Source organism: Rosa rugosa, chromosome 2 (genome assembly GCF_958449725.1).
Source record: "Rosa rugosa chromosome 2, drRosRugo1.1, whole genome shotgun sequence".
Classification (NCBI taxonomy): domain Eukaryota; kingdom Viridiplantae; phylum Streptophyta; class Magnoliopsida; order Rosales; family Rosaceae; genus Rosa; species Rosa rugosa.
In genome coordinates this window covers 61,520,483-61,547,084 of record NC_084821.1, presented here as the reverse complement: position 1 = coordinate 61,547,084, position 26,602 = coordinate 61,520,483, and the positions used below count along the sequence as shown (strand labels likewise).

At 37.3% G+C, this 26,602-nt stretch overlaps 3 protein-coding genes and 1 pseudogene across 3 annotated transcripts; 1 reads left to right on the top strand and 3 right to left on the bottom strand.

Annotated features, from left to right (window-relative positions):
* Positions 1-1,489: 1,489 nt before the first annotated feature.
* On the top strand, positions 1,490-1,868 carry LOC133728267 (mitochondrial zinc maintenance protein 1, mitochondrial-like; annotated as a pseudogene).
* A 4,400-nt stretch (positions 1,869-6,268) lies between these two features.
* LOC133729071 (berberine bridge enzyme-like 8) lies at positions 6,269-8,309 on the bottom strand. The gene has a single exon (XM_062156545.1). The coding sequence runs from the start codon at positions 8,243-8,245 to the stop codon at positions 6,596-6,598; it is 1,650 nt and encodes a 549-aa protein (XP_062012529.1). The 5' UTR covers positions 8,246-8,309; the 3' UTR covers positions 6,269-6,595.
* Positions 8,310-9,934: 1,625 nt separating this feature from the next.
* LOC133731221 (uncharacterized) lies at positions 9,935-10,672 on the bottom strand. The gene has a single exon (XM_062158646.1). It carries the CDS (start codon positions 10,670-10,672, stop codon positions 9,935-9,937), a length of 738 nt encoding a protein of 245 aa, XP_062014630.1.
* An 11,419-nt stretch (positions 10,673-22,091) lies between these two features.
* On the bottom strand, positions 22,092-24,128 carry LOC133731220 (uncharacterized). The gene is made up of 5 exons (XM_062158645.1): positions 24,105-24,128; positions 23,878-24,011; positions 22,647-22,756; positions 22,459-22,478; positions 22,092-22,373 (listed from the first exon to the last, which is right to left on the bottom strand). The coding sequence occupies exons 1-5, from the start codon at positions 24,126-24,128 to the stop codon at positions 22,155-22,157; spliced, it is 507 nt and encodes a 168-aa protein (XP_062014629.1). The 3' UTR covers positions 22,092-22,154.
* Positions 24,129-26,602: the final 2,474 nt, after the last annotated feature.

Here is a 26,602-nt window from a genome sequence, read left to right as displayed (position 1 = left end):
CCAAAGGCAATCGTCAATGTAAAATTGACAAAATAATTTCTCAAAGCGTTATTCATGATAACACAGTTTTTTTTTTCCTTTCAAGTTATTTTTTTTTTTAGGCAACTGAGGCATCATCTTTTTTTTTTTTTTAATAAGAATTTTATTGAAAACAAATCAACGAGTACACTCGTTTAGAATGGCATCCCTTATACATTCAAGAGCAGAACCAAACCTTTATTATTGAGAGGCAAACCTTTATTATTGAGGCATCATCTTAATCAAGAGACAATGGGAATATTGAGAGGCAACACCTTTATTATTTCCAAAGAAACAATAATCCGAAGGCAACCGTTCAAGAAATCCTTTATTTTTTTTTCAAATATAACAAATAAAATCAATTTTAATGCAAATAAAACTAAAATTAATGGTAGCATATAAGGTAAACCATTACCACTCCATGCATTATAACCGGAAAAATTGCACATTATAGTATCAACATTTAAATGCCAATTGAACAATCATTAGCAATCAAAATTGACAACCATGCAAACTAAATGCAAAGAATAATTGTCATGGTAGAAGTTTAGAACATAATTTTTCAATATAATGCAGCACTAAACAAAGAGTAATGTTTCGGTGAAAAGACTTTCAAAACTCAATAATACTTTTGAAACTCTTCAAAACCATAATAAGCATGTTGAAAATATAAACCAATAAAGTGGTGAAGAGAAATGATTTATCTCTAGAAGTTGCATCACATATAATTATTTGTCAAGTAGTACACTTACCAATTTGTGACTATTAATAAAGTGCAAAAGAATTTTGAAAAGGAAAAATTTCACAAACAATACACCAAGTAAAGGTTACTAATAATTCTTATACATAAAGTTTCAAACCAATCATTTCGGTACACGAAATTTGAAACTCGACCCACTATCAGTACACGACGTCAATGACGCCGTTAATTTGACACAAAAATGTCTATTATGCCCTCAATTCTTTTTTTTTTTTTTAATAATTTTTTTTTTTTTTCCTTCATTTTTATCTCTTTCTTCTTCCTTCTTCCGGCTCCACGAAACCCACCTCTATTCTTCATGTGAGAAGAAGCCCGAGCTCACCCACTTCGAAACCCACCTCTGTTCTTCAGTTTTCCTTTCTTTCTTTCTGATTTTTCTTCATCTATTCATTTCCTCCTTCCTCAGATCCCTCTCTCTCTCTCTCTTCTTTGGTGACAATTGCGGTGGTTTGGTGACAATTGCAGCAAATTACGGCGTACCTTTCCACCACCTCTAGAAGGCCCACGACTCTCAATCTCTCTCAAACCCCAAAATTTCCAGAATGGAAAAGCCCCAAAATGAAGAACCTTAACCCCAAATCAAAGAATCCCAGAATTCCAGTCACCGAAATCTCCCTGTCGCTGGCTCCGCCCTCCTCCTCCTCCTTTGATTCTCGTTTGCTTGATCTGAAATAGTTAGTGGCTCGAGAAGGCCTAGACTGAAAAGTGGAGATGGCGAGAGCGGAAGCACTGAACGCGTACAGATCGCTGCTGAGAGCGACTCGGAAATCGTTCGCAGGAGACACAGTGATGCTCAAGGGCTCGGCGGCAGAGGTTCGCCAGAAATTCTAGGAGAATAGGGGCGTGACGTCAGAGGAGGAGATCCAGAGACTGCTTGGCGAGGCACGCGAGGCCTCCAGCTTCATCTCCACCATGATCGTCCAGGCCAAGCTCAACTCCCGCGGCAGCTACGAAGTGAAGGCCGAAAAGGACCATGCCGGAGCTACGCTTGAGATTCCTTCTGAAGAAATCCTTCGTAAATCTTAATGCATGAGGAACAAGTGAGAAACATTGTATGGCGGCATTGAGGGTTACATTTCCCCTAGTTTTTTTTTTTTTTTTCGAAAACCCTTCTCTTTCGAATGTTTTCTGGAACCATTGTTGTGCTTGAATGATTGTTAGTAAGCTATTTTTCACTCCTTTTTTGTTAGTGAATGGAATGGTTTTCCATATAATGATCTTGGAGATAGTGGATATATTTGGAGATTACTCTTCTCAACCCAATTTGGATACATTCGAGGGTTTCCGGCAAGCTGTTTTACACGATTTTGCATAGGATTGATGTTCGGGTTGTCATTGATTTGGAGCCTGCTAGAATAGAGGACTAGGCTTTGTCTATAATCGGGGCAGTGTAGTCTCAGAAGCTGGCCGTGAGGGCGATTCGCAGCTGTAGTCACTGCCCTGTGGGGATATTAAGCTTTTGTGTGACACGGTGGTGGAGAGTGTGAGGGAGCTTACTGGGTATGATAGAGTTATAGTGTACAAGTTTCATGAGGATGAGCACGGGGAGGTTTTGGCTGAAGTGGGTGAGCTCGGGCTTCTTCTCACATGAAAACAGAGGTGGGTTTCATGGAGCCAGAAGAAGGAAGAAGAAAGAGATAAAAACGAAGGAAAAAAAAAATTATTAAAAAAAAAAAGAATTGAGGGCATAATTGACGTCGTGTACTGATAGTGCATCGAGTTTCAGATTTCGTGTACTGAAATGATTGGTTTGAAACTTTATGTATAAGAATTATTAGTGGCCTTTACTTGGTGTACTGTTTGTGAAATTTTCCCTTTTGAAAATGTAATCTTCGTAATGAAACATCCACCAACAGATCTACTCTTAAGATTGTTGGAAAATTTGGTCGATGGATGCTACTTCCGTCATCAGATTTCACCTCCTACAAGATCTCAAAAATACAATATATTAAGGACTAATTTCAGTTTACCCCCCTGAGGTTAGGGGTCGTCATCATGTTAGTCCCTCTAGTTTCAATTTAATCAGTAACACCCTTGTACTCTCCAAATTCATCAGTCGTGTCTAATTTTTGGACCTCCGTCCAAATTGGCCGTTAAATGGTAATTTTGAGCTCCAAATTATAAAAAAATAAAAATAAAAAAATTATGTTTTTTCCTCTCTTTTTTTTGTTTTTTTTTTCTTGTTTCTTCATTTTTTTTTTGTTTTTTTTATTATTATTATAAATTTTGTCTTCAACCTATACACCACATGTTATAATAGGTTTATAAAAACAAAAAAAAAATACTCTAGGTGTTTCTTCGTTTTTTTTTTTCTCCTATTTCTTCGTTTATTATTATTATTATTATTATTTTTTATTATAAATTTTGTCTTCAACCTATACACCACAAGTTATAATAGGTTTATAAAAAATAAAAAATAAACTCTAGGTGGTTAAAAAGCCGCTCGCTGGTCTACGATATTTGTGATATATCTCCGATAAAGCGAAAAATTTTAGGATATATCTGTAAAATATATCTATAAAATATAATAGGTTTATAAAGTGAAGAATAATAGGATATATCTCCAATAAAGTGAAGAAATATCTGTAAAATATCTGTAAAAAAATAAATACAGATATTTCTTCACTTTATTGGGGATTTCACTCGCTGGTCTATGATATTTGTGGTATATCTCCGATAAAGCGAAGAATTTTAGGATATATCCCCAATAAAGTGAAGAAATATCTGTATTTAATCATATTTTACATATATTTCTTCACTTTATTGGGGATATATCCTAAAATTCTTCACTTTATAAACATATTATATTTTACAGATATATCCTAAAATTCTTCGCTTTATCGGAGATATATCACAAATATCGTAGACCAGCGAGCGACTTTTTAACCACCTAGAGTATTTTTTTGTTTTTATAAACCTATTATAACTTGTGGTGTATAGGTTGAAGACAAAATTGTTAAAAAAAAAAAAAAGCGAAGAAACAGAAAAAAAAAAGAGAGGAAAAAACAGAATTTTTTTTTTGTTTATTATTATTTATAATTTGGAGCTCAAAATTACCATTTTACCCCCTAAGTGGGGCCCACATAACAGATTTAACGGCCAATTTGGACGGAGGTCCAAAAATTTGACACGGCTGATGAATTTGGAGAGTACAAGGGTGTTACTCATTAAATTGAAACTAGAGGGACTAACATGATGACGACCCCCAACCTCAGGGGGGTAAACTGAAATTAGTCCATCTATTAATAACAAATAATAATCATAATATTATTGTAATAATAGATTAAATAACAGGGATTATAGTACTTATCGCTTGGATTTATAGACTTTTGAAGAACACATTACTTGAAAAGAGTTTAAGGTTGAGGCGTGTAAATACTGCCCTTAAGAGTAGATTTCGCCCCTCGGAGACAATATCTCAGTGTAGCAGGTTTGTGACGCCCTACCCTCCAGGATACGGTGTACACTCACAGAATCGGATCGAACAGCTCGAAACTTTCTTTTGGTGGAATAGAAAAATTAAAGGAAATACATGATTATCACAATCAAAGAGAGTTAATGACTATTAATTACTATCTGCAAATAATGGTTCAAAGGAGGTTTCAGAATTAGCAGGTATTTTGAAATATTCTAATTAAATTCCAACATGTTTCACGCTCTACTATTCTCATTGCAGTCCTGATCACCTGGTCAGCAACTGACCAGGGATCATTTGCTCAATCACCGTCCGATTTCAATCGGACGGTTCACAACTCTCTTCTCCTCTCTCATCACTTAGCTGTGAACCGTCCGATTTCAATCGGACGATGATTGAGCAAAAATTCCATGGTCAGCAGCTGACCATTGGAACGGGATCGATTCTCATTGACCCTAGAATTTTCAAGCGGATGACTGCCTTGTCAATGATGGACAACCCTTGAAATTTGGCTCTACTATCTCATTTACATACCAAACGACATTCCAATATCCTCTTTCTATTGGGATTTAACTCCAATAAGCGTCGGCGGGATTCGAACCCGGGTGTGGGGGTTCCACACCTGGAGGCTCTTACCAACTCGACCACCTGTGGTGGTTGTTTAAAAATAGTTAACAAAGCGTATCGTACATCACGTTATATTATGGCTAGATATTTATCAGTCTTGCATTCAAAAATGAAAATATATATATATATATATATATATATAAAAGGTGTATATCTGTACACTAGTGGAGTTTATGGACACTCAAGAGTTTAAATTTTTGCGAAATTAGCGAAATCTTGACAAAAATTTTCTTTTAATTTGACATTATGAATATTTGAATGTTGTTTTCTCTACTATATTTGCCTCAACGTACTCCCTAAGTCAAGATCAGAGAACCATAGAGAAATAGAATGTATCTTGTCTGCTTTGTAGAATGATACGAGTAGCATGTTATACTAAAGCTTTTGATTTGGCTAACTTTTGTAGTTTAGGGATGATCAATGAACTAGATTCGCATAGTAAGAATAAAGGTTTTTTTTTTTTTTTTTTGATTTGCACATGTACCCACTCAAGATTCTTCCTAAAAAAAATCATAAGACTCTTTCTCCAAAAAAACAAAACAGAATAAATGTGGACGAGATCTGTATTTTTCGCCATAATTATTATTGAAGTTTTGGAAGGGATCTGGATTTAATGTGTGTACTTCCTTTTATTCTTCTAAAGCTACATTTTTTCAAATTTTGGAAAATTACTTTCGTAATGATTTAGCCCCAACTTTGGGTTTGGACCCGGCCCAGCCACTATCAGGCTTCGGGGTCATCAACCATGCTGAAACCCATTTTGCCTTCTCCAGCTTTAGAAGTTTTACTGTTGCCGAGGTTTCTTCCCTAAAATTTTTTCAATATGCTTTGAGCTAAAGCTCCAATTCCTACTGAGAATTTTTGAAATTGCGTATTCATGGGGTAGAAAATATATTTGTTTGATGAGTGAGACCAACAATTGCGATCGGAATTCAGCTGGTTAGACTAACGAAATAAAAAATTATGAAATGGTTCCAAAACTCCTTACTGATCTTTTTTTTTTTTTTTTTTTCCACATATTTTCATTTTCATTTAGTTTTAACTCATAAAAGTGAATTAAACTGTGCACTAGTTGGCTTGAAAATATACCACATTGCTGAATGGACCTACGAAGGTGAGCGATATTTGGTTGAACTTACCAAAATTTAACAGAAAACTACGAGTACAACACCGTTGCGGATGAATGTTGGCAAAACTGTTTCTTAATTTTTTTTTTTCATATATTTTCAATTGATTTCAATTCCTGTTTCTGAAAATAATCAAATATGGTGGCAGATGTAATGGCTGAAAGAAGCATTGAAAATAAATTTTATTTTTGCTTTGGTTTTGTTGTTTTGTTTGCTTGGCACCAAAATTTGGGAAGTAAGCTGGTGTCAGTTTTGCACTTATGGGAAAGCTTCATGATTGCTTGGAGTGTTTGTATGCAATAAGATAAACCAACAGTAGTGTTCATCCACAAAACAAAGAGACAGGTCTCCAATTTCCATCAAATAGGATGAGAAATAATGGACAATCTGTGAATCAAGCCATTCTTCACCTTGAAATCCGACTTTCACAGACACCAGCTCCAACCAGTGGAGTAGTACTAGTGACCACTAATTTTCCTCCAGATAGAAGCATTACAACCACAAAAGAAAATTTAGCTCTGTTTTATTTCACAGTAAGACAACCCACGACATCTTATACATATAAGTTTTCATTCCTTCATCAGCTATCATTGTTCTTGTATAGGTTAGCAAGCTATAAATAAGTTCAACATATACACCAAGCGGCCTTCACTCTGCCATTTTACCATTCCAAGCCGTAAGAGGTGGGATACTTTGTTCATACCTGAAAAAGTTTCCTGGATCAACAGCAGTCTTCACTTGTACCAACCTCTCAAAGTTTCCCTTGAAGTACTTGGTCCCCCAAACACTAGCTTCTGAGTAGCTCACATTGCCATTTCCATTAGTCCCCAAATCAACATCTCTGTAATTTAGATATGAACACCTTGGTGACTTTGACACATAAGGTGTCATATGCTCGTAAAGCCTTCTTATCAGATCAAGATGTTTATCTTCAGCCTCTACACCTTCCTCTTTCCAATTCACCGAGTACTGAATTTTGTACACATTTCCTGCTCTATGTGGGAATGGGGTGTCAAGCTCCGGAATTTCGCTCATTTTCCCACCATAAGGATTGAATGTTAGTACTGGCTTTTTCAGCTCCATCATCTTGTTCCACAGTCCTTCAAGACCAGCCTTTGACATTGGTTCTTGGATGTAGTCAGATTTCTTCTTCAAGAACTTTTCTGACTGAGGTATTCTTTCAAGCAGTATATCTGCAGAAGTTCCAATTGGGTAATTAGACCAATACAGAACCGATTCAATCCAACCCATTTCGACATAGTCCTCATGCTTCAAACCCAATTGGGGAAACCTCTCACCCATCAAAGCTTCAAGCTTTTCTGCAATTCCTAAATACAAAGCAACAAATTTAGCTTTCACTGTCTGAGTTTTTCTATTGACTGGCATCACAACCACCCTAATGAAAAGATCATCATCTATTGTATCCCCTACATACTGCCATTGAAGAACAATGTCGGTGGCGCCTTGCTCCAAAGTCCTCTCAACTCTAAAAACTGTGACAACTTCTGGGACTTGAACCAATTTGATTTTCCAAGAAACAATGACACCAAAACTAGCTCCACCTCCACCTCTAATAGCCCAAAAGAGGTCTTCCCCCATTGACTCTCTATCCAAAACCCTTCCATTAACATCAACTATTTGAGCATCAAGAATGTTATCAACTGATAAGCCATGTTTCCTCATCATATTTCCATACCCACCTCCACTCAAGTGTCCTCCGACTCCCACTGTGGGACAAACCCCAGCTGGGTAGCCATGTATTTTGCTCTGCTCAGCTATTCTGTAATAAACTTCACCTAGTGTTGCTCCAGACTCGACCCAAGCACTTTCATCTTCTATGTTGACTGTTATGGATCGAAGATTGAACATGTCAATAATGATGAATGGAACATCTGAGATGTAAGAGAGGCCATCATAGTCATGGCCACCGCTGCGGATTCTGACTTGAAGGTTATGGATTTTGGAGCAGAGGATTGAGGCTTGGATGTGAGAAACATGGGTTGGAGTGACAATGAATGAGGGTTTTGGGGTTTTAGGGGTTGTGAATCTAAGGTTTCTTATGTAGGAATGTAAGATTGGTGTGTATGAAGGGTTGGTGGGGAAATAGGTGACTGATGAGATTGGTGGAGAGGGGGATTGGGAAAGATTGGAGAGGCATTGGAGGAAGGTGTCTTGGATTGGATCTGAAGCTGCCATGGAAGCATGGAGAAGAAGGAAGGAGACAATTGCTAAAGTTGCAGAAGTAGTTTGGGTTTTCATGACTATTTGGGAGCTGGGTTTTGCCACATTTATCATCATGTGCTTTAGCCTTTAGGACAAGCTAAGAAGCAAGTAGGAAATTTCTGCTTGCAAGTCTTTTTCTTAAGGGTTAAGGCTGGTGTTTTATAATTGAGGAGAGAGAAATTGGGGAGGAGGCCTTAAGCCCTCAACTCCAAGAGTCCCAACTCCCAAGTCCCAAGTTTTGAAGCAAATTACCAGTTTTTTTTTTTTTTTAAATCATTAGTGACATTTTACATTTTAGTCTACCATTATTTGCTATTCTAGTTTTGATGGAAAATTTCTTTTGATGCAAATGACCACTCAGACAATCCCATATATTAAGTTGAAGATATGAGATTTAAGAGAGATTGTAGAGAGAATTGGTGTATTTATCATTGATAATAGGAGCCCTATATATAGGGATTATAAAGTGTCGGTGAGCTGTGACATGTTGATAAGTTATAATTCCAACATTGTAAAGGTCATAGGTTCGATTCTCACTGACATATGTAAGAGTAAGGTGGGTTAATGTTTTTATTTTTTTATATATATTTTTTATTATAAGACATAGGGATTACAAAGTACATTATCTTGGAGTGCAATGATTCCTATTCTAACTTGAACTAGGAATCTAGAACATTCTCTCCTATTACAACAATAGAATGTAATCCAAGTATGACAAGGCATACTAAAAGTCAATATTCTTCAACAGAAGCAAGATTTTGGGATGAAGCATTTAAATTAGCAAGATATCAGATAAAGAGTATAAGTCTCTTGGAGATGCTTTTAGCCATCATCCAACTTGTTTAGCAAGCATAGTATCAATATTTTGACTACATATCTGCAATAAATCATTTTCTTTTTTAACAGAAAATAAATTAAAATTCAAGTTAGTTTAATTATGGTTCATCTTCTTTTGATATGGTGTGGTGGGATTCACCTCATTCATTCAAGTTAGTTTAATTATATTTTTTTATTATAAGACATAGGGATTCACCTCATTCATTTATCGTTTCGCACTATACAAATGATTGGTTGGTCGGGTCTTCCTCGATTTCATTTTCGTTAGCTCAACTTATTCATTACTACCTCCTAGAAAAGAAAATGCAGGGATAAAGTCCAAAACGAAAATAAATGCAACAAAAGAATTCTAAACTACTGCAATGACATTACCCCAACCCTAAGCAACTGTGTTCACAAGCTTGAGTCCTAGTGACTCATGGTGTACCTCTCCACAAATCAACCCAAGGTAAGCAAAGGGTTAAAGTAATGCAAAGCTACCTTTCCTAGTCTGCTTGGGAAAGCAGAACCTGCACCACCTCCACATCAGTAAAGGTGCTAACATCTGTGCCCATCGAATTGGTAGTCATCCACTTACATCCCTTTAAGCCCTCCACCTACTTAGGGGAATTCCAGCGACCATGAGGTCGACCCCTCTTCTTTTTACCCTTCTCCTCCGAGGTGACAGTTACCTCAAATAAACCCTCTAAGGATAGGTAAATCCCAGATCTTCAGGCTGGAGAGTAGCCGGAACCAGAGCCAATCCATTCTTGGCACGCTTACCATCATCCTCTTCCCAAAGACGGCGGACACCAGAAACCCTAATCGGCTCCATTGAACCATTAGGGACAGCTCTGATGGTGATACATTCTTTATGCATTAGATGAGGAATAGGGAGACAAGGGAGGAGGGGCGATGATAAGGTCTATGGAACATTAGCCCTAAAAACTAGGGCAGAGGCCGCCAGTCCGGCACACCCAATCCACCTGTTACGGCTATGTCTTCCACTTCGTGTTCATGAGGGCAACTAGCTCCACAATGGTTAATCATGGAGCAGTCCTGATAGCGACCCCGCAATCGCTCATATTGAATACTTAGGGTAAACATATCTATTGGAGAGAATCGGATCGGCCACTTCAAGTAAACCGGATCGTTCAGTGGAATAGTGACCCAGACCCATGCAATACCACGAAGGATCCCTGGGTTATCCACTTGCAAGACTAGGCCAATAGTTTTGTCGATCAACCTAGCAATTGGAGTGATCATCAGGCCCGGAGGCAATCCCAGGATCTCTTCCCAAATCCACATGAAGTCCAAAGGAATAGCAACAATATCGGAGAAGCCATCATAATCGTTGAGATGATCATTGCCCTCTGAAAACCCCATCGACTGCCTTTTTTTTACCCTTCCCAGATCACGTTCATTTGCAAATGTAAAGAGGAAACAGTCGCCGTGAGCCTGCACGTCCACCGGTACCAAGAGTCTCCACATGGATCGGATTGCACTTCTGAAAGAATCTAAAATCATAGCATGTGCACTATTCAATCTTCCAATAAGAAAAAATTGAGGAGCCAGAAACCCTTTGCCCGAACGATGGAGGTTCCTGAGATCCACCAGCTCTTCGCCGTCTTTGAGCGACAGTTTTGTCACTAGTTGAGCAGTCATTGAAGCCAAAGAGACAGCCATATGGAAAGCGCCACACAACGTTGATCTCGAAAACCCGAGAGGGAGACGGTGAAAGAGAGTCACAGTATATGGATGTATACCTCATTATGCTTGTTTTTCGGATTGGGAAGTTTTGGTTTTTGATGCCCTTTTTTGTATTTTTTTTTCTTTTTTTTTTAAATTACCGGATTTAATTCGGGCAATGTAGGAAAAAAAAAAAAACCAAATTCATGTACCCTTTGTATGTCTTCTTAATGTGGAAAAAGAAAAACAATGATGTTTGAAAACTAATGCTTTAGAATTCATTGGCTTCAGCTCTAGCAATCTGAACTAAAACTCATGCTTGTTGAAAATGTATTCCGAAACTGCGCGCAAAGGGTAAAACGAGTACACTGTAAGAAGACATGAACCTTTTCATTGTTAAAACTCAATTGGATCATCAAAATTTGGAATCACAGTTAAAAAAAAAGAAGTGGATATATTCAACTATTAAATATGTCTGTAACATGACCGATATCATAGATATAATTATGAATTCAGAAATGAAACTTGTCGAAATTTGCCAGAAAAAGGTGTCCAAGAGTTTTTTTGTTTTTTGTTTTTGTATAAGATAAACAACTTGATACGCCCAGAATAGACGCTCAATTTAACCTTGCAATGATGTAGTCGTCAGTAGTAAAGGATAAGCAAGGATCGTTCGATGCCAGAGATTGAGGGTAACTATATTAATCACACAAAAGAAAACAAAACTAAACTAACAAATAAAAAAGAATAACAAAATCTGAACTAAACCAAAGAAAACGTCAAACAACAAAAAGAAAAGAGAGAAAGATGGAGGGACAGAGAGGGGGATTGCAGAGGCGTTGCAATCCTGAAACACACTAAACTGGGGGTTTTTGGGTTTTTAACGAAAATAAACAGAAAATAAAGTAAAGAAAAATGATTTTGAGTTTAAGATTGAAAGATATGGATGAAGATGTTAGGAACTCGGAAATCCACCACCAAAATATGCTTGAGACAAATTTATCATCCTAGTTTCAATTACTAAGTCGTGAAAAAGGTTTCAATCAAGAACAAACCATGAATGCATGCATAAGTTCTTATTACTTCCCTAGATTACTTAAGCAAGATGAACGCACCATTACTAAGCCTTTAGAATAAACAATCAAGGTATAGAACGCTATCCTATCAACAATTCATTCTAAGCATTAATCACATGTGGAAGTTTGATCGAAACAAGTATGCAAAACTAGTGTGGAACGCCTACCTAGCATGCAATCCTTTTTATTTGGTTTCACCTATTGTCCTATAGGTTTTGCTACCATTGAAACAAGCATTATTAACCGTTTAGGAGATTAAAATACCTATTTCTAGCCCCACTCACATGATCATAATATTTTATGTGCGCATTCATAAAACATAAACATGCAAGAGTTATCTGTAAACCAAAACCAAATAAACAATTTCACAACAAAGCAACCTCAAAACTAGGAATCAAAATATTATCAAAAACATATCTTAGGGGCTTCAAACCTCGCCCCTAACAAAAGTAGATTAGCCACACATTGTCTCAAAATTCACAACTAGAAACATATAAGTTTGAATTACAAGAAAATAAAAACCGTAAAGGGCAGAAGATGAGAGCCACGAATTCACTTTTAGGCAGCCTTGAACACAAGAACTCCCTTCAAGATAGTACACGGCAAGGCTTGATGAAGATGGATGAAGGTGTGCACAGTTTTTGCTCTTGGAGGACTTGGGAATTTCAAGACTTTGTGTGCTAGGGTTTATGGCAGAAGATGGCGCTGTAGGGTGGTAGTTTTCAACATGTTCTGCTGCTCTATATATATGTGGAGCACCCTCAAGTTTCCTTTTCCAATTCTGCTTTGAAAACCTCCCCTAGTTGCTTGAGGATTACTCTGATTGGTGCACAATTAAATGATTTCCAAGGCTTAATAATCTTCCCAAATTCTTGATGAATCATTCTAGGACTCTCCTTCATATTTTCAGCAGCAATATCCTTCCAAAAATTCCCAAGAAATCCGTCCATAGAAGATATCTGCCAAACTGTCCTGTTTTGACTAGGATTCAATTTCTGACTCTGAAGCTTCCTTCTTGGACAAGGAACGACTTCGTCTTGACAAGTTTCTGGATGGTTCTTGACTCCCACGTGTTCTATGACATCATATCTTCTATATTGATCAACAAACTTCTGGAAAAACTCCAATTAAATCTCCGCAAAAGATCTCCCAAAAAGCTTCGTGAAAAGCTGACAGTTTCTGCCTTATCGGGAATCTTACTTTGAATTTGATTTCCTGCTGCCTCGTTGATGCTTCTGACCAGTTCTTTGGCTCTAGTTAAAGTATAATATCATGTCTTCAAAGATTGCTGGCCCTTTCTGCAAAGTTGCAGCTGGAATGATGCAAGAATTGCTCCTCAAAACCGTTCCCAGAAAGCTGATTCTGAAACTGCAGTTTTCTCCTTTGCAGCAACTGTTTTGCACAATGATTTCCGTGGACTTCCCTTGTAATTTCTGGCTAAAAGGTTGATCAAAATTAGTCCTCTGCATCAGTACTTTATGTTTCATAGCCTCATAATCTTTTCTTGTTGAACCTTTATAGTATCTTGGGTCTCTTCAAGTTTATCTTCTAACTCTTTATTCTTCTCAGACATTTCATCTAGTGATGATCGAGAAGTGCTAGATGGTGGAGGCCTAGGGCCGAAACCACAACCCTTGATGTAGCCTGATTTTACTCCAAGAACCTTTGCACATATTTCATCATCATTCATAGTTCGATTCCCATCAGGAAGGGTTGTCTCAGTTCGCATCTTAACCATTTGATCCTGCAAATAAAAGAAAATACATGCAAGTGTGTATGCTTAGTTCCTAGTAAATCAAAATAATCTCTTGTAATCTATAGGTATATTCATCACCTTAATTCTTTTGGCATCCTCCTTCAATTCCTCAAATCTTTTGGCATGCTCATTCATTTCTTCAAATCTAACAAACTCATTTGCATGGGATATGAAATACTTCGACCAAGCATTGTGGTGATATGTCAAATGTAACTTCTTGCTAGCATTCTGTGAATCGATCTAAAAAGTATGACAAATCAAATTATTATTGTTAGATACTTCCCTTCAAAGTCTAAGAAAAAGATGTGAATAAAATGGTGTACAATCAAAAAGCGGAAAAGCTCATCAAGTTGCCATTAGGGAAAAAAAAAATTAATAAGAAAACACTAAATACCTGTAACTCTTCACTAGAAAAACGAGTACATAGAAAATCCCATTCTGCTTGAGTCTTAACTTTTTCAGGCTTGTTTGCTTGTGCTTCATCTACTGTTGGGAATTTCTCAAAATGCTTCTTTAGATCATAACGGAATTTTAAAAATGTTGCCATACACATCTTGTTTACATAGTAGTCGACCCAAGGGAGGGACATATTAATGTCGAACTTGCTCTGCATACATTTTAGTAAACTCTGTTAAATAGAATACTAGTATAAATGTAAAAAAATTATTAACGAAAAACAAAAATGTAAAGTTTTTGAGAAATAAGAAATTATTGCTCACGGTTATTCTTTCAATCATCTTAGTCACATCAGTTGATCCAATGTCGTTCCACTTTTCTACATTCAGAGGTGCAAGGTTCCTAACTATTAAGCTGATATCATTCACAAATAGTTCTGCATATGGACCTGTGGGTCTTCCATTATGTTGTATCAAAGTGATGGGTATTCTACGATTGAGTTGGGAATGTAGCTTCTTAGAATGCAATTGTCTTGTCTTTCGCCGCTCTTCTCTTTCTAAACCTTTAACAGAAGTTTTGATCAGTGAATCACATAATAACTTGTTCTCTAATTCTAACAAAGATAATACAATGCGTACCTAAAGTAGGCCTTTGAATATTCGCTGACATTACAATATCACTTAGCTCGTCAGTTGTAGCAATAGTCAACCGCTTCTTAAAAGTTTGAAGACACATTATAGCAACTGTTGTTATAACTGCTAAATATATAGGGTAAAGCTATGGTATGTTAACATTTCTCATACATCAATTATTTTTACCACTTTAAGGACTCATGTTACCACTTTGAGGACTAATATTACTATTTTGAGGACTCATATGGTAAACTAAGAAAATTTACCACTTTAAGGACTCATGTTACCACTTTGAAGACTAATATTACTATTTTGAGGACTCTTGTGGTAACTAAGAAAATTTACCACTTTAAGGACTCATGTTACAACTTTGAGGACTAATATTACTATTTTGAGGACTCAAATTACCACTTTTAAGGCAATTGTATGCATGTCATACGTTAACATTTTGTAGAATTTTCCAAATATATAAGTACGTTATAACAAAATATTTGGTTGGTTATTAATTGTAATTCTTTTCAGAGAAACCTAAAAATTTAATCACTGAACCAAGCTGTCCAAGCATATATAGGGCTAGCAGAGAAATCTATAAATTAAAACACACAAAAAGAAATCATTCCTTTTCATAGCAAAGTATTATGAATGTGTAGTGCTATTATATAGGGCTAGGATACCAAGTCTATAACTGTGAAGCCCAAAGCATTTTGTTCAAACTACAAGAGAAACGACAATACTATAAGTCAATTTAACAAAACACACGATCACAGATGATTATGAACTTGAACTTTTAGTTGACAAGTCAGCTAGCTAGATAGCTAGTATTGCATTAATCACAAGTAGAGATAATAACCACAAGTAAAGAAATATTAATTGAACAATCAGAGAAAGAAAAAAAAACTAAGTCAAATCTCACATAGCAAGACTTTAACAGGCCCAGCCGTCTGCAATTACTAGTCCCATCCCCACAAGAGAGGAACAAGCTAATGCAAAATTTACAAAAGAAGACTACAAAAGTAAAACAGAAAATCGCAGCAAAGGAAGATGACCATAAAAAAAAAAAGGCAATATGAAGCCGCAAAGCAAAAAACCAAAAAAGATGAATCCTCAATCTTCTAACTACGACAAGAACTTTTTATATAAGAGGAATTAAGCTATAAGATAAACAATGGACTCCTAAATCGATTAACCAAAAGGACAACTTCAATTTAAATTAGGGAAAAGAAAAACTAGAAACAAATAAATTGAGATACAACTTATACATGGATTTAGTTGACTAGCTCGTACGCAAGTTTTTTTTCCTTTGTTTATGGCATTAACTTTCTGCCTTGCTCGATTGCTTGCTATCTAAGAGGAAGACCATCAAACCACTCTAATATTTCATCAAATATACACTGAATAGCTGCAAATTAAGGCAAAGCCATTGAACAGTAACGACGACCAAGACAATCGAGGTATACAAATTTAAAGAAGAGTTTTAGAGAGAGGATGTTAGACGCTTACCCACAAAGAAGAGTTTCAGAGAGAACTGATAAGAGAGAAATCTAACTAGTAGGGTTTTGTCATCTTATTTTCTTTTATACATGGTTTTTTTTTTATCACGATCTTAATCATTTTTTTTAGTGCCGCCAAAGGAAAAAAAATCTACCCGCTCTTTTTTTCATATAGCCAATTTTTTCCCTTAAATACAGTTTTTTCCCACCAAAACTTGCAATGATGAAATAATTAGATCATCGCTAAATGTATAAAGGGTGAGGAAATCATTCGTCACTGGAATGAGACTTTTAGCGAGGAATGCTCACATTTGTCGCTATTAAATTTGGCGGGTCTTATACAATTTTGTGCCAAACTAATAACGACAAAATCGTTATTTTCTCGCTAATTTTTTTTTTATTTTTTACAAGAAAATGGTTTCTCGCAGAACAAGAACTCTTAACGAGGAAACTGTAGTTTTGTCGCCATTGAATTTGGCGGGTCTGACACAATTTTCCGCCAAACTAATAATGAGGAAAGTGTAATTTCCTCGCTAATGGCTTCTTTTAATGAGAAAATTATTCCTCGCAAAACACTGACTTTTAGCGAGGAAACCATAGTTTCATCGTCGTTGAATTTGGTGGGTTTTACATATTTTTCCGCAAACAAATAATGACGAAATCTTTATTTTCTCATTAATTGCTTCTTTTGACGAGGAAATAATTCATCGTAAAACATGGACTTTTAGCGAGGAAACTATAGTTTCATCGTCGTTGAATTTGGCGGGTTTTACATAATTTTCCGCCAAACAAATAATGACGAAATCTTTATTTTCTCGCTAATTGCTTCTTTTGACGAGGAAATAGTTCATCGTAAAACATGGACTTTTAGCGAAGAAACCATAATTTCGTTGTCGTTGAATTTGGCGGGTTTTACATAATTTTCCGCCAAACAAATAACGAAGAAAGTGTATTTCCCTCGCTAAATGCTTCTTTTGACGAGGAAATAGTTCCTCGCAAAACATGGACTGTTAGTGAGGAAATCATAGTTTTGTCGTCGTTGAATTTGGCGGGTTTTACATAATTTTCCGCCAAACTAATAACGACAAAATTGTTAATTTCTCGTTGAATGTCTTTTTTGCGATGAAAAAATTCCTCACTGAAGTCTCCTATTTCCTCGGTAATAACATGATGATTTAGGAGACCAATTTATGGTCACCTTTAGTGATGAACTGAAATATTCGTCGTAAAAAGTGGTATATAGTGAGGAAAATATGTTTATCGCAGAAAACCTAATGACATTTAGTGAGGAATCAACATATTCCTCGTAAAAAGTGATATTTACTGAGGAAAATAAATTCCTCGCAAAAAACTTGGTCGCTAAAAAGACTTTCTGTTGTAGTGATTGCTCCCTTTAAGCTTCTATTTCTCTTGAATCACTACACAAACAACCTAAAAAGAAAACAAAGTTAAAACTGACTTTTTAAAGGAAATAACTAAGAAAAGTGTAAAGGATTGCACATCATATTTGTCGCATTTATGCTCCTATCACAACTCAAATGCTACAAGTAGTTTTTCGTGAGTCAAACTCACAACTTCCCACTTACGAAGAGGAGATTATGCCACCAGACCATTATCCATACCCAAAACTAATATAATACTTGATCATTTTGGAATTACAAGAGGCATATAATAATTTATAGTTAATTACCCATACAACTGATTTTGCAATTGGATCTCCCAAAAGTGGTTTGAAAAGAAGGTAATAAACTGTAGTACTGTACAAAACCTATCTTTTTTTTGTTCCTCAATTAACCTTTCAAAATTCACTTGCTTCATATTCTTTTCGACTTTTCAGAACCAGCTGTAATGGTACACAGAATACATAGAAACATTAGTGTAAATTCGAACATATGTAGCTTGAAATAATTGCTGAGGAAGGTGATCGTTTGCTTTTAGCACATGCACCTTCCTCAGCAGTTTTTTGAAGAACTCTGTTGCCAAGGGCACTCTTTTGATATGTGCCCCTATAATTTCCCATGGATGAATAAGGACTATGTTGGATGAGCTTAATTGTCTTTAAAAATGTTAATTTGTTTAGATAATGACTTTTTTATCAGTCCCACGTAAGTAAACTATTATGTGACTATGTTGGATGAGCTTAATTGTCTTTAAAAATGTTAATTTGTTTAGGTTATCAGTCATACGTGAGTAAACTATTATGTATGATTCCGCTAATCAATAAAAGAATTGTCAGAATCTTCAAAAAAAAAAAGCTTGAAATAATTGCTGGCTTTTGCTTTCAACGGCAATCCAGTGGTGGAAATAATATTTCAATTCATTAACAAATCGACGGAGAACATCAGATAGGTCTCTGAAAGTTGGTTCCTACCATTTCATTTGCAGAAGAAATAGATACAGCAATATTACCTATAGAAATACTTAATTAATTACATTACTAGTTTTTTCCATTTTTCAATTCGTTATGGTCCTCAGCTTCGAAATTAACAATATCTGAAGACTTTCTTCAATGTTTTTTCTTCCCACCTTCACCAGTATTCTATCTCAAGTAACTAAATAATTCTCAACAGAAAAACTTCAACTTATTCCCCAATCATTCTTACAAACTTCCATACAAATTCTTTAAGGCAATTGTCATTCCTTCACTTGAATCGCGCGTCCAAGCAAGTGAGCAACTGTAGTTTTTTTTTTTTTTGAAACGGGGTTTGGAATCCAGCCTAACTGGGAGGCTCAGCCCCACGCCCGGAATTATTATTAATAATATATGGATAATTGTACAGCGAGGGGGACATATTACCTAAACCTTGAGTACTAGTACAAGCATCCTCATAGAGAACATCCTGGATAATCACATGTGTCTCATCTAACCAATAATCATCTAAGTAATCAACACTAGCAAGATGGGCCAATCTATGTGCCACATCATTTGCTTCACGATAAATAGAGCAGAGTGATGAAGAAGGAATTGAACGCAAATAAGCTTTACAATCCTCTACAATACATCCTACCTCAGATAAATCTTCTGTGTCACTATCAAGTGCATCAATCACCATAGTACAGTCCGTTTCAATGTCCACGTTATCCATATCTTGGTGAATGAGAAGTAAGAGTCCTGCTCTCATAGCTTCAAATTCCATCTGAATAGCAGATCAAACATGGGAAAAGGAACGAGCAATGGCAGCTACGCACACACCGTTCTCATCTCTAGTGAGCAACTGTAATTTGCTGCAAAAAAAATGGTATAGTGAAAAGCCAAAGTGGAAGCCATGACTACGAGGGACTATTTAATGTTCCTAATCCTCCTTTTGTCATCATCAATCTTTTTTTTTTTTTGGTCAATGAAAACATTCATTAAAAAACCAAAGGGAAGAACCCAATGGAAAGAGCCCAAATAAGGCCCAATTACAAGTAAACTTAATAAGGAAAATTACTACTCAACCCAAATCCACATAGATAGGGTAAAAGAGAGTAACCCTAAAAATTAAGAAAAACATCATCTCCTACAATGCAACAGCCGCCACCCGAGCCATCCGTGCCGTCGACGCCGCCGTCGCCGCTGCTCGGAGCCAAAAGGTAGGGAAAAGTGCCATACCGAGGAGATAAAATCTGAATAACCGCAGCCAAAACAATCCCAAAATACAAATCCAATCGAAACCAAGGTAATGAGATGATAAATTGGATCCAAACCCAGACACAAACGCTCTCTTCTCCACCAGAAAAACTCAAACCGGGAAGGAACCGAAGCCACCAAAATGGGACAAAAGCCAATAGCAAAGAAAAAATCCAATGGTGAATGGGGGGTGAAACACCCATGCGTGAGCACCCATACTTCTCTAGGTAAGTGTTTCTCACTTTTAAGAGGTAGCTATGAGAATCTTCAAGGAACAAGTCTTTGGTAGTTGGAGGGGAGTTTATGTGAGGAAATGGGTGAGGGGAATCATGGAGGTTTGTGGATTTGAAAATTTTCTGGGATGTTTGACAGAGAAAGAAGGAACAAAGTCCCCTAATACTGAACATAAGTCAGGAAACCACCACAAAGAGGGTGTAAAGTCACCACAGAGGTGTGAGAGAAACAAGAGAGATGAAGTGAGTGCAAGACAGAGCAAGGAGAGTCCCCCCCCCCCCCCCCCAACTCTCAAGCCACCGATCGAGATCCGGAGGATCACAATCTGGGAAGAGAGAAGGGGGAGAGAGCTGTGGTTCTAGATCTGTTTTCTCTCTCTAAACTTAGAGAGAGAGGCTCTCATTCCAATCTATCCAGTTGCTCATACTTTGGTTACGAATTTGTCATCATCAATCTTAGATAGGACAGCCGTACCATGAGGCGGTAGGCTGTCCAATTAAAACCTTACAGAGTGTTTTGGGTATATTGTTTTATTAAAATGTGTTTAATTTCGGAATATATAAAGTTTTTTCTTAATCTTGATTAGGCTACCTCACCGCTACGTGGTAGGACGATCCTTACCTAAGAATTTCTCTCAGACATTAACAATGAGAATGTATTATTTTCATTAATGATAGAGTAAATAATGTATTGCATGTTTTCATGATCAACTCATATATGATATATAATGTAGATATGCGGCTATTATAGCACTCTATACAAGACCATGACTTTTGTATATTTACCGATTCTCACATGTTTGATGTTTTTCACATGTCTGTATACACTACTTCCTCGCAAGATTTTCTATCGATATTATTGACAGTTTTGGATAGAAAAACGATTAATTTAAAGTGTATTTACTTGGAAAGTTCTCAAAGTCAATGCTTCAAATTAATTACCATTGTCCACTATTATTTCTCTGCCTACTCAATCGTCTTTGTTAGTGACATAACTTCTGCACCATACATATGGAGTCAAAAATTCAGAATCACGTGCCTCTCGATATTATTGACATAGTGACATGCAGTCTTTGATAGAGAAATGATTCATTTCCAAGTGTTTTACTTTGAAGGTTTCTTAGCAGCCAATGCTTCAAATTAATAACCATTAATCCCCATTATTATTTAGGAAAATGTCAATTTATTCAAATTTGAGCTACACTAACTTTATTTACCCAAACATCTTATGAGATTGCCCACTTACCCAATAGTTTATATATATTTCGCCATAATACCCAATTAAGTATTTTTTGTTGCGTTTTATTTATTTTTAGAACAATTTTGCCCTCTCCTTCTTTGTTAATAAAGAGAGAAGTTATCGGAGACCTCGCCGGACTCCGGTGACAGGTGGCCAGCCGCGGACTCTTGTGACTGGAATCCAGTAACCGGTGACAGGAATCGGCAACTAGTGATCGGATTCCGGCATCTGATTTTACTGCCCTCTAATAATACCCAATAATCATATTATTGCCTCCCAATCAATATATTATTACCCCCTAATAATTATATTATGGCAAACTTATTACCCATACTTGTATAGCAAAACTAATATAGTTGTATAGAATATTAACAGTTTAGGTTTAATACTACTACTAGAAAAACCCCCAATCACACAAGGATGAGAATCTGTGTGAAATCATAGTATTCCATACGGAAATCCGTGTGAATACATCAATACACACGGTACAACGACGGATTAAAAATCCGTACGTATTACTGGCGTTGCTAATATTACTTACATACGGATTTTTGTTGTCCGTGTGAATGCATTTAGTGGGTCCCACTTAAATCACAACTATTGCTCCTACGTCCAATCACCCAAAAAATCTGTGTGAACATATTTATACAGTTTTTTTTTTATCGAATGATTTAAATATGTACATATTTTATTTAATATTTTTTTCTTCTTTGCTTCACAATAGAAACTCATTGAACTCAATTGATACACATACGAACTCGATTGATATACACATAAGAGCAAGTTCACCTGTTGGGTCACCAGGTCACCCACTATTCACTGCTTTTTAGTGTTAATTTCACCATCTGGGTCACGAGCATAGTGTATTTCGTGCCCTGGGTCACGGGAACAGTGTATTTCGTGACCTAGAGAATGAAATATACACTAAAAAGCAGTGAATAGTAGGTGACCCGATGACCCAACGGGTGAACTTGTTCTAAGAATGATGCTTCTACAAAATCGATGAGTCAAAACATCTTGCAATTTTACTAAAAGTTGCACCTATGTTAATTACGAACACCCTCCCCATCCTCTTCTTCATCATCACCATCAGAATCACCATTATCATCTCTAGTTGCTTGACTTGCCTCTGCGTGTTCCTCTAGTGAAGCAGAGAGGGCCAAATCCCCAACCTTATCTACCTTGTGTTCTTTCTCAATTGTAGTCTTCATTAATTTACCCAGACTCATCTGTTGCAAGACAAATTTGAGACTATGATATGCACACTGCCATCAATTTGAATCACCACAAGGGTCACGGCCACTTGATTTCCAACCACTTGGTTTTGACTTACAGGTTAAGCTGTTATACATCACCATTAAGGGCAGTAACTGCAAGATAAAGAAAAACATTAGCATATCAATATGTAGTATATATACTTACCTGAATTATTTCATGGAGGGAAGTACAAAAATCAATGATATAGATGATACAGTAATAGAGACAGATAACAAGCATTCAAGTGAACAATGTGCAATGAAAATGCTTTAAACCATTTCAATTCAAGCCTCTTTGTCTTGCATTTTTTATAGCCTCCTGGAGCTCCTTTTGCTCGGCTTCAACCTCCGCCAACCTCAGTTTCTTTAGGGGCTTGTACTTGCCATTAGGCCTAGGCACGGTCCCAGCCCGGCATGGGTTTTACAGGAACCGGGACCGAGCCCGAAATTTTCGGGTCGGGCTCAAAACATGTTTTCCATTTTCAGGGACCGGGAAAGCCCGGACCGTTAATAAACCGGCCGGTCCTTCGGGCTTTCCGGGCTTTTCGGTAGCCAGAGAGAGGAAGCAAGGACTAGAAGCTCCAAATCGAAGAAGAGGCCGATTAAGGTGGTTCATATATCAAACATTCAAACCCGATGAGCGCCTCCGAATTTAGAACCTTGGTTTAGCAACTCACCGGCCAAGATGCCGACTTCAGCACACCTCACCAACTTTCGGCTGCTTTTGAAATCATCCACCTAGAACTATACAAAAACTTCATTCTTTCACTAATCCAATCCAGAAGCCATTGAATCTATGAGAAATAGTTTCAATTAATCATATGATTATGAGGCCATGAGTTGCAGAAGAGGGAAAGGAAGAAGCAGAAGAAAGAGAAGTCGCCTCACCGCCATCAGTCGTGGCTCCTCCACCAGTAGCCGATCCGCCATTAGTCGCCGCACCGCCCTTAGTCGCCCCACTGCCCTCAGTGGATGGATTCGCCGGCACGATCTCATTCCCAGAAGTGGTCATTTCGAACAAGCAATGGATTTAACAGGCTGATGAAAGTTATACACGAACTGATTGAAGCTTGATTGGGCGTAATAGGCTGGGATTGGAAATCTGAAATTTGGGGTTTTAGGGTTCGAAGAACAGAGAGGCAGAGAGCTGAGGTCGTGCTAAACGAGTGGCGGATAAGGGTTTTCCAAAACAAGTCGCCTAGGTAAGTAGGATCAGATAAAAAAAAAAGTCTAGGTAAGTAGGGTTCGGTGATCACCTGTGGTCAATTTCACACTATACTTAAATAACTAGCCTATCACAGAGGGACATATGACACTATGGGTTATGCGGGCTGTTATTCGGGCTTTTACGCTGCTGAGATATCAGGCCCGGGACCGGCCCGTTTTATTCATAAACGGTCCGGGCCTTAAATTTTCATGTTTTTTTTTTCAAAGCCCGGCCCGAACCCGGCGGTCCGGGCCAATCCGGGCCGGGTTTTCGGGTTTCCGGTTCAAAACGCCCAGCCCTACTTGCCATAATGGCGCTTCCACTCGATCTGTTCCTTGCGCTTCCAATCGATATTCCGAATCACTTTTCAACAAAAAAGACATTTTCTTTGACACAAATTGAAGCAGATAACAAAACCCCGCAGAGCAAAAGACATAAATCTGCAAAGGAATCCAAGAAAACTAAAATCAATACCCACTCATATCTAAACCCTAGAAATCAATACAGGAAATCAAAAGGGATGGAGAACTAACCTCAGCAATCAATGGCTTGGGCATCTGAGAAATGAAACGATTGACTGCAAAACGAGGGTTTCCCCTGAAGGGTTCGGTGATTATGTTGAAGGAGGTTTGTTGCCGACGAACTAGTTTATAAACCTAATAACCTAGCTGTTCCTGTGAGAAAGAGAGAAGTTAGAAGATGATAAAGAGATCTGAGATAGAGATCTCAGATCTGTGAGACAGAGAGAGAGTATGCCAATGTGATAATGAAGAATACATAAAATTTGCATAAAGTAATTGAAAAAAATTCACACGGATTATTGTGTGCAACAAAAAATTCACACGGATATCTATGTAAAATTAAATATTTCTGGGGAACAATATGCCAAATATAAATATGTTTATTAATTTATATTTAGTTAATTTATTTTCGTTTTATTTTGAAATAGAAGTCACACGGATTTTTGTCCGTGTGAACTCTAATTCATACAAAAAATCAGTTAACTTATTTTTCTTTTATTTTGAAATACAATTTACACGGATTTTTGTCCGTGTGAACTCTAATTCATACGGAAATCCGTGTGTATTTTTGCGGCCCCACTTTTAAGAATATATTTCACACGGATGACTGTGTGAATATAATTTTCACACGAACATCTGTGTGTATCACAGTGTTTTTCACATAGACTTCTCTCCGTGTGAATATTCATGTGAATGTAATCTGTGTGCATTGGGGGGTTTTTCTAGTAGTGTACTCATTTTAATCTATTGAGGACCAGTAATTGATCCAAAAAAGAAATGTAAACAAAGTCCTAATCTCCCACACCACTCCCAAACCTGCAACCCGGGCAAGATGAAGAAGAAACAAAACTAGATCAGAGGAGCATTCTCTCTTGCAACCATGTCGAGCTAAAGACCCTCACCGACGCCATCCACCATCCAGGCCTCGACCTCCTCTCCACCAAGCCTTCCAGCTCCCACTTCCTCCTCGCCGCCGGCAATCGCCAGAGCCACATCACCCTCCTCGACCTCCGCCTAAAGTCCTCGGTCCTCTGGTTCAACTCCAACACCTACAACAACTTCCGCCTCGCCATCCAGGACCTCTGCTCAGTCCAGGCCCAACTCGACCCAACATCGGAATCTATGTCGGAGTTTATTGCCCAGCTGTCAGTGTTGGAGTCGAAGTTTGTATTACACGTCAAAGTCGAAACCGGAATCGAAATTTGGGCTGCACGTCGGAGTCGAAGTCGAAGTCTGTGCTGCATGTCGGCGGATTGAGCCTCGATGCCGGACCGATTTGTGCCTCGACGACTGCGCCGGAGTCTCCGTCGGAGTCGAAACCGTGCTGTACGACAACGGATTAAGAGCCTTGATGCCAGACCGATTTGAGTATCGACGACGGAGCAATTCCGGTGGCCTCAGATTGGGCCTCGACGACTGCGCTGTGAGAGAGATAGAGAGAGAGAGAGAGAGAGAGAGAGATGAGTTTTAGTTTAATTGATAGGGTAAAACTGTCATTAAATGTTAAATTGGATAAATGAGAGTAAAAAACTCTTAGTGGAGTAAGTGTGAATATATTGGCCCAAATTTGGGCATTGGGTCAATATCCCTTATTATTTCTACCTGGGCAATTGGTTTTGGAGTTTTGGCTTATGCAAGTGACATACGTCATAGGCTGCTATTTAACTATCTACATCCGTCATGCGATGCATTGTTATATTTTATGTACAACTTTCTACCCATCTAATATATAACTAAAAACATTTGACCCACTTTTTAATCACATATTCACATCTCCACCATTCAGTGTTTAGATCTATATGAGTAGATCAGTAGATCATCTATGCAAATTTTCAGCCAAATTGATAATCATTAAGATATTCAAAACTGTGATTTACAATTATAAACATGAACGATTCATGTTAGACAGATTCAATTCGGTCCATTGATTTAAACTAGTCTGATACCTTAACGATCAACAATTTGGCTGAAAATTTGCAGATATGATCTATACATTAGGAGCAAAAAACTGAGTGGCTAAGATGACGAAATGCGATCGAAAAGTGAGTCCCACAAGGGATCCCTTTATATGTATATATACACACCTTCCTTGCTAAGGAGATTCTTAAATATTAATATCTAAGGATTTCCTTGATAGACTCACTTTTCGATCGCATATCCATATCTCGACCGTTCAATTTTTAGGTAAATATGAGTATATCATCTCTGCAAATTTTCAGTCAAATTGATTATCATTAAGGCATTCAAAATTGCGATTAACAATTATGAATACGAACGGTTCAGGTTGGATAGATTCGGTTCGTTCATTGATTTGATCTAGTTCGATACCTTAATGATTATCAATTTGGCTGAAAATTTGCAGAGATGATCTACTCATATATACCTAAAAACTGAATAATGGAGATGTGGATATGTTATCGAAAAGTGGGTCAATTAAGGAAATCCTTAGATAATAATAATATCTAAGGACCTCCTTAGCAGAGAATGACTGATATATATATATATATAGA

What these genes read in the sequence shown, in the direction of transcription:
- LOC133729071 (XM_062156545.1), bottom strand. Translation starts at nt 8,245, where the DNA reads ATGATGATAAATGTGGCAAAACCCAGCTCCCAAATAGTCATGAAAACC.
- LOC133731221 (XM_062158646.1), bottom strand. Translation starts at nt 10,672, where the DNA reads ATGGCTGTCTCTTTGGCTTCAATGACTGCTCAACTAGTGACAAAACTG.
- LOC133731220 (XM_062158645.1), bottom strand. Translation starts at nt 24,128, where the DNA reads ATGCCCAAGCCATTGATTGCTGAG. An exon ending in CCAAGCCATTGATTGCTGAG is followed by an intron (nt 24,012 to 24,104) that starts GTTAGTTCTCCA and finishes ATTCCTTTGCAG; the next exon opens with ATTTATGTCTTTTGCTCTGC. An exon ending in AAGACAAAGAGGCTTGAATT is followed by an intron (nt 22,479 to 22,646) that starts GAAATGGTTTAA and finishes TTTATCTTGCAG; the next exon opens with TTACTGCCCTTAATGGTGAT.